Genomic DNA, 8,277 nt, shown 5'->3' with positions numbered 1-8,277 from the left:
GTGCCCGACATGAAGGATTATAATATGTATAATACTACTTTTTAATACATTTTTTGTTTTTAATGAACAAGGTTTATGTTTGTAGAAAACTCAGAAGTAATAAAAAAAAATAAAACTTGAGTGATAAAGAATTAAATATACCCAAAACACCAATCTTAGCTCTAAGCTCCTATTATTCGTTGTAGTAGTAATATTCAGGCTCTTGGCAAGATGTGGAATTCTGTCACCTTATTTGCTTTTGGATTGGTAAACATTCAGCTAGCAGTCAAACCGTTTTGTTTCAGTTTGAAATTTAGTATTTATTATCCAAATATACTCAATTTTATACCCGAGTTTTCACACCTCGTCAAATGAATTTATTTTTTACAGGCCAAAAAGATCACTACTAAAGACCCTGTGAGTAGGAATTCTGTTTATTTCTTTTCAGACCGGAGGATGTTCACCAACCTGAAGAGTACTTTTCCCTGCCCTCACATCTTATTACGACACCATTAAATTCAGATTGTGTCTCTTTTAGAAGTGCCAGGGGTAATGACCTTGCTGGGCCAAGACATATGCTCTTAGCCCACTCTCGTTCTGTAATGAGGGGAGCTGGCAGGACGATCAAAGGCTTTCCACGGAGCCCTGATACTAAATGTTGCTGATGAGCTGTCCAAGGGGGGAGCTAACCGGTCATACCAAACAAGCAGAGAGTTCAGGCTGTGTCAGTCAGATCTGAAAGTGAGGCTGGAGTGTAGTTATTAAAAAAATAATAATAATAACAATCCCTTGATGAGAATTTACCTTCCTTGCATGTCTACCTTGTATACACACCTAGCATAAACACAGAACGGTGGGAAAGTAAATGAAGGCAATACGGGGAAAGATCATGTTGATAGTACTTTACAGTAAACTTGTAGTGTGATGGCTTTGTGCTAGTAAAGGAACAGGCCTATGCTGGTGTAGGTACAGACTGCAATTTCTTGGTTATACATTGAATTTTTATCGATCGGAGGTGAACTTGATTGTTTTTTAATGCATGTAAAACTAGAGGTTGCTCTTTGTCACATCTACATCAGCTCTTGCTGGCTGATGCATTATAGTGTCTGCAACGTTTACTGTTCCTACTGCTGATAATGATGCAGTCTGTAAGATGAAAATATACATATCAGACTTACAGGAAATGCCACAGCAAATCTTTTCTACCTTGAACTGAGTGAAATTGATCTGGCTGAAATGGAAAGGAGACACAACGCAAGACTGAACCGCAAGAGTGCAAGAGGTGGCCGACCAAAGGAGGAGGGCAGGGATTAAGGAGAGGGGTTGAGAAGACTCAAAAACGTGTTTTAACCTGTTGGAATGACTTTGTCAGCAAACTGGCCTAATACCAAAGACCACCTCCCACCTCCCCAACACACACATTCTTTCTTCATTTTTCCTGGATGTGCCCAATCGTAATTCAAATTCAGATTTATCATACCACAGAGCAGTTTCTTTGCCTCTGACATCTCAATCTTTCTCATCAGACTTTTAATTTTCTGTTTTATTTTTATTTATCGATGCATCTTAATATGTGTTTTTGTATTTTATTGTCTTCTTTTAACTGATCTACTTTGTTAAACTTCCCTAGAATTAAAGTTGGATTGGATTGCATTAAATTAATTTGGGTCCAGAGAATGCAGCAGCACTTGAATCTTATTTATAAATAATATTGAGGGAGGCTTAAGTTTTAACATGTATTTGTCCAGCAATATGATGTGTTCACCAGCATCAGTTTTCAGCCCATGAAGTGACCTCCATTGCAGAAGTGTATTTTAAATGCAGTGCAACCCGTTCCTTCTTCTGCTTCTGGGTGGATTTTTTGGAGGTGCAATATCATATGAAAAGAGCACAGAGTATAATTAAAGCTAATCTGTTTTTCCACAGTCCTAACAAGATCTTTGGAGAGTGATTGACATTTCAGAGCACTCACTGCCTATTAAGCTGACACAAAGCTTGGCTACAGGGACACTGTAAAAACGAAAGGAAGCAGATAAATTAGCTTTTTTCCTCCAGGTGAGGAGAAGCTGATTTAGATCATTTGTGTTATTCTTCACAGAAGTCATTATCAGCTCTCAGTGACTGATGTGTATCTTTTGTGAAATTGGCCATTTGTGTTCCCTGGAAAAGAACAGGTTTTAATTTTTGTTTAAAAAAAATGACACAGATAGCGCGCAATAAAACAGGACGCCCCACCTTCTGCGACTGCATGCTCAAAATCTCATCTTCTTTTTTCCCCCTTTTTGTGCCAATCTCCCTTCCCTGTCTGTCTGTGAAAAGACACGGGGGAGAGAGGCACTCCGATATGCTGGTAGACTCTCGCAAACAAAGGCTCTGCGCTATCACCTCTGTGTTGACGCCACAAGGTCCCGAGTTGTCAAAAGTATCTGACCTCCATCTCTGTGAGATTACAGAGCAGAACAAAAAAAAAAACTGGAGAGGAGAAAGAAGTAAAAACCGGATATAGATCAAATGCGTGTTCAAACAAACTCGGCTGGCGTCAGGCTCAGCATACAATAAAGAACAATGTCGCCTAGGCAACACTGGCAGCCTCCCAGTCAACCTTTTGGTGAGCATTTCCCATATCCCCTCAGTCTGCTGGTGTGATGAAATGATACTGTGTGAAATATTGAACCGCGTGCTGTGTGATCAATATTTATACAGTCATAATGTCAGAATGGCAACATGTATTCCATCTGAAGAACTACAAAGCTTATCAAATGCTGATAAATATTTAAAGCACATTGCGTTTATTCTTTGGTGAAAAAAAAGGAGTAGATAAATGTTAAGCTGTTTATGAAAGTCTTTGTGCTTTAACTGTCTCCTTGACAAACAACCAGCTTCACCTGGTGCTCTATTTCTGAGCAGCAGCACCTTGTTTAGACCCTAAACAGCCCTGTGAGAGCACCACAGAAATCAGCCAGGGACATCTGCACTGCAAGTTAAAAATCAGAGCATCGAGTAAGGAATGGGCACAAGTTCAACAAGCACTTGACTTTTTCATTGGCTTTGTTTTATGTCTGTATTGTGTATTTCTTCTGAGGATGAAGACAATAAAGCGTGACTGATGAAAGACAGTCCAGACAGAGTGGTTCAGTAGATTTTTATGGCACTACTGACATGGGATGATAAAAGAAAACACTTTTTCAAAGTATGCATGGTGCAAGATGTAATTAGCCCAGAATGGAAATACAAATATGGTATTGTAGCACATATACATATCTTTTAGCTTTACTTTTTTCAATAGATAAAATATAGTAAAATAACTTTTCATGGAAATAAAAAACACAAACACTGTGATTTTACTCTATAGAAATATTTTTTTAAAAATCTCTCACTTTTGGCACTTTACAGAATAGCGTTTCCAAACCTGTACCATAAAATCAATTTTTGTAATTATATTCAGACAGTTCAGGTTGGGTTGTGCATAATAAAGTATGCACTATACTCTGCTTGCAGTTGTCTGTCAGGCCCTCAGCAAAGCCTCTACAGAAAAAGGTAATGGCCTCACAGCCGGAGTCCTGATTGAGCCGCCGTGAGGGCTCTTAACAGAGTCGGCATGAGGAGCTGCCTGGGCGGCAGGAGTGTCTGAGCTCCAGCTCTTAGCTGTCAAAGGTCTGGGATCAAAAATCCTGCTGGGTGCACTGATGTCTGGCTGACCCAGGACACTCTGATCTGATGCAGAAATAGCAAGTGTGACTGTTGAAGAGCCATTTGAGTCCATTATTTCTGCTCGTTTTGAAGGGGATTTGACAGGAATAGCACATGACATGGCCTTGCCATCATTTCGGAGTCTTTGTATGGATGTCGAAGGAATGACCTCTGCTTGTTTTGTCTTCTCGCTGTCTTTCCATCCATTCTGCACCTCCTTCTCCTGCCTGCTTTGCTGGGAGCTCTGACATAACAAGAAGTCATTATAGTCATTTCCTGTGGAGTACCTGCTCTTCAGGGGAAAGAACTGATAAAGCTGGAAGTCACACTCATAAAAGGGCTTGTATCTGCACAGGGGCACATAGCTAGATTGCCCTTCAGTTGTGGGATCCTTGCTGGGTGGGCAGCAGTGGAGACCAGGGGAGATGGGCAAGGGTGGAGAGTGAAGCATAGGAAGGAGGGCCGAGGGGGGGAAAAGGTCATTCTGCAGCTCCCTCTGTCTCAGTTCATGCTCCAGCATCACATTTTCCAGCTCTTTGTCTGCAAACGCTCGTCTCTTCCTCATCCGGGCGCTGATAGAGGGGCACGTAAAGTGTGTTTGGTCACGTTGCGTCTGCTTCGACCAGCAAGGGGTGTCGTCCTCTGGAGGCACAGCAGGTTTGATCCCTGAACGTGGGAGCAAAGCCACATATTGCCATTACACATTTGTTTATGCAGTCAATTTATGGATAATGATATTGTTCCGACCAATTAATTGCTGTGTTTATGTCTGAGCACTTTGTTGTTTATTATTTTAATAATGCAGTTGGTTAGCCGCGTCACTGTTGCTTTACTGAGAGCGCAGGGAAGACAGAGAGGGCTATAAAGAAGACAAAGCCTCCAGCAAGTCTTGACTGCAAGCCAGCAGGTAATAATGCACACAGTGTATTACAATAATGGCCTGTTGTTATGAAATAGTGACGTCTCGATGATGGGGGGTTTGTTTGGATAAATGAAGTGTGTCTAGCCAAACTAAGAAGGAATACCCGTGGCACACTGACTACAAAAGGACCTGCAAATGCTAATGCAATTACACGTTTCTACACAGGGGCTGCAAATGTCACTGAGAAGGTCACTGTCACCATTTGGGGACAAATATACATTTATTTGGGGGGAAAAGCTGTTTCCCACAATGCCAGTTAGAGTTAAAATTGAGTTTCTACTGGTTAAAGCTGGAGGAAACCTACAGGGAAACTACGTCTGCACAATTTTATTTCTCTTCCAGCTTTGACAGGACGTTCAAAAGCTTTACCATGTCAGCATAGAGCAGGTGAATGATGATATGCTCCATGGAAAGCTTAATTTATGATGTTGCATGAACCTAAATATCATTAAATCAAAAGCAGAAGTTGTCTACACGTAAAGATTCATTCATGTACAGAACATGAAAATCTGGGAATAAAGCAAGACTCGATAAAGGAGACGCTAATTAAACTTCACCCTGCAGGATGCTCTTGGCCACGATGCTCGACTCGGCCGCTCTGGTGTAACACTGATATGCCGTTCTGCGCAGTGGAGCTGCACACCTGACCCCCTTCTTGCCCTGAGAGAAACATATGAACAGGAATAAGACATTTGGACATAATTATCTTACAGTCAGACGTTCACAAGGTAATTAAAGGAAAATAGTACATGATGTAAGAGGCAAGGAGAATCTCTGGGATTAAAACTAAAGACAGAGAGAATTTGCCCTTTTAACTTCAGCATTACTGCTATTACTAGGATTGCTAACTATGTGGAATTGGTATGCTATTTTGCGCAAAGAAGCACCCAAGTACCCAGTTGTATCTATAGCTGCTATTTATAAAATCCATTATTATACCATATGTATATAATTAGTTTAAACTGATTTTTTTTTAAGGAGGATTTAGAATTTTGTCTGCAGTAATAAAATCAACGTAATTTTCCCTATAAATGCCAAATTAGCAAAGTAAGGCACTCATTATTCTAAGGGATTTTATTATTATTATCATTATATTACCTCATTTGCTTCTTTTCATTTCTGCACTTTTCTTTTTATTTGTGATATAACCCACTGAGCTGGTTTCTTATATTTCTTTTCTGTCATCCTAATGAGCACTTGACGCTCTCTCTTTAAAGCTCAAACCACTCATTCAAATTAGAAACAAAACAGGGCTTAAATGTTTAAAATTTGAGCATATAAATGCTGTTACATGAAAACAATGTAAGTATTTAAAATATAAAAGACATAGTTCTGCACGTTCATCGAGATTTTAAAATGTTGTCCCTTGCTCGATATATAATTATTGTATCGAGTGAAAAAGTAAACAGTAGTGCTATCTCTACAACACAGACTGTGAACTGTTTTTTTCTAAACGACCTAATAAAATGTATTATATGCCCCTTGTGTTTCTATAGAAACAGATACAGGGACGCTTATCCAAAGGTGATATTAAAACGTGTTGTCACCCTCACTGCCTCAGACTCTTCCTCAGCTTTTCTAGTCCAGACGATCAGAACCAATTTTTGGGGAGCTTTCCTACTGATTTTGCCCTTTCATCAACCATACACTGTGCGTACTTGCTCCATAATAATCATCTACAGGATGCCATGGATACGTTTTTGTTTGTTTGTTTTATTTGTTTTTGGTTGCCCCCCTATCTTTCTTCTTTCACTGACCTGCCCCTGTGCTCGTCTCACCTCCGCAGCCTGCTGCCGTCTGAGAGCGACCTGCGCCGCCATGACGCGCTGGCGCTCCACCACCAGCAGGCAGCAGGCACAGCGGCAGTCCCTCCAGCGGCAAAAGCGTTTGTGGCCTTTCAGACAAGAAACGACGCCATGGTTTCGACAGCGGGCGCATTTTGGACTGCGAGTCATCTTGCGTGGCTTCATCTGGGGCTGCTGCTGCTGTCCCTCCGGGAACAGAACCACTTTATTTTCTCCTCCGTCCCGGGGACATCCGTCAGGCCTTGTCACATCAAAAACTTCTTCAGATTTTAGTTCCTCAAGTTTTACTGTGGTCTCCGGCTGCAGGCCTCCTCCCAGCTGAGCGGACATCTATGACTAATACTGAGGGAATTCCGCTGCGAATCTGCTTTCCTGGTGCTTGGCTGAGTTAACCTTTACGCAAATGGTTAAACAGGATTCTCGAGGCACAATACAATGCAGCTCAGTTTCAACAGGAGGGTGTTTAAATAGAAATCTTCCAATATATATGTAACAATTCAATCAGGAGAATTACACGTAAACAGAAACAGAACAGCTCCTTCCTAAATGAGCAAACAAAAAAGAGAGAGAAAAAAAACGAGGCCCCTGGTTTGGAGTGGCTGTGCGCAAAGCTTTACAGAAAACTCATTCCTACAGCACCAAGGCATGTGCCGAGGTGTCCTGCACCAACCCTACTGCTACTGCCGCATGACACTGTTTTCGGGGTGGAAACTTTACAGCCTACCGCCAGACGTTTGAAATGTTAAGCCTTTGCTCAGCTGCTCTCTGACGCCGTTTCCAAGAAGAAGCAGATAGGAGACCGGGCCACAATGCCGAGCTCCTGGCGCGGGACTCATCCGCAAAGATTTCGGGGAAGCCCAATCTACAGCAAAAGCGTTTCCCTCTCCCTATAAACGCCTATACCTGCCCTGCCCTGCCCACCTTCCAAGCTGTTCTCATCTTTCAGGAGAGATTTTGGCAACTTGCCTGATCATCTTGAGCATCTTGCCGCACGGCGCAAGATCTCAGTTTATGTCCGGAAAATATGTTTTTTAGCATAAATGTCCGACGCCTTTCATTAGTAAATTCTAACATATAGGTGGGTTAGGTGGTGGATTTAATATAAAATATACAATAAGGTCACGTGCAGTTAGTGGTGCATGTGGAAGCTGTTATGTTTCACCAGACTTCTACAATATGGGCTAATTGCGCACGCGCCTCCGGGAGAGTAGGCTGAGAGAGTGAAACAAGAAGAATGACATTTTCATATTACCAAGGAGTCATCTTCATATTCACATTTATTCATAAAAAGAATTCAATGATTTAATGGTTCTCTTGATATAGGCTCATTTACCATTTCTGACTCTAAATCAGAATAATCTAAAATTTAAAAAAATTTAATGCAAAAATATTCCCTCTCAGTAAGGGTTGAGTAAATGTGTAGATAAGTGTTTTAACATTGGTTTAACGAGGGGAAATTAATCTCATTGTCATATTTTTGAGAATTAATATGGTTTCGTATATTTTATTATGATGTCAACATCAGTAAATGCTGTTGCATTTGCCAATGAGTTGTCACGAATAGTGCATGATTTAAATGAAAGCTGGAGCGCCTCCTTCCTCTGATTTAGCGCTCAGTTTGAAAAGAGCTCCTTGTCTGCATGGGTACCACACACTCTGCTAAAATGCTATGAAAAGCCTGCTCCCTACTGGAGGCGCTCTGCAATTACACCCGGGGCAATTTTGGAATTTCTTGGTCATTTGACATCTTTGTTGTCTCTGCATCATCTGACAATGACAATTTTTAAATTCTCTTAAAAATCTCTCTCTCTCAGATAGATAGATAGATAGATAGATATTCAAAAATTCAAAATATAAGTAGATTTTTTTTCCATGCCATGT

General features: G+C 41.0%; 1 protein-coding gene across 2 annotated transcripts; it reads right to left on the bottom strand.

Annotated features, from left to right (window-relative positions):
• Positions 1-1,504: 1,504 nt before the first annotated feature.
• On the bottom strand, positions 1,505-7,288 carry dmrt2b (doublesex and mab-3 related transcription factor 2b). 2 transcript variants are annotated; one of them, XM_040031463.1, is made up of 3 exons: positions 6,370-7,288; positions 5,149-5,251; positions 1,505-4,335 (listed from the first exon to the last, which is right to left on the bottom strand). In XM_040031463.1, the coding sequence occupies exons 1-3, from the start codon at positions 6,724-6,726 to the stop codon at positions 3,485-3,487; spliced, it is 1,311 nt and encodes a 436-aa protein (XP_039887397.1). In that variant the 5' UTR covers positions 6,727-7,288; the 3' UTR covers positions 1,505-3,484. The 2 variants fall into 2 exon arrangements, with proteins under 2 accessions (XP_039887397.1, XP_039887396.1); XM_040031462.1 differs by having other exon boundaries at positions 1,506-4,335; positions 6,349-7,288.
• Positions 7,289-8,277: the final 989 nt, after the last annotated feature.

The sequence above is a fragment of the Simochromis diagramma genome, unplaced genomic scaffold (assembly GCF_900408965.1).
Source record: "Simochromis diagramma unplaced genomic scaffold, fSimDia1.1 OVJJ01000284.1, whole genome shotgun sequence".
Taxonomy (NCBI): domain Eukaryota; kingdom Metazoa; phylum Chordata; class Actinopteri; order Cichliformes; family Cichlidae; genus Simochromis; species Simochromis diagramma.
The sequence above is the reverse complement of the archived record's forward strand: the minus strand, read 5'-3'. Positions and strand labels throughout refer to the sequence as shown.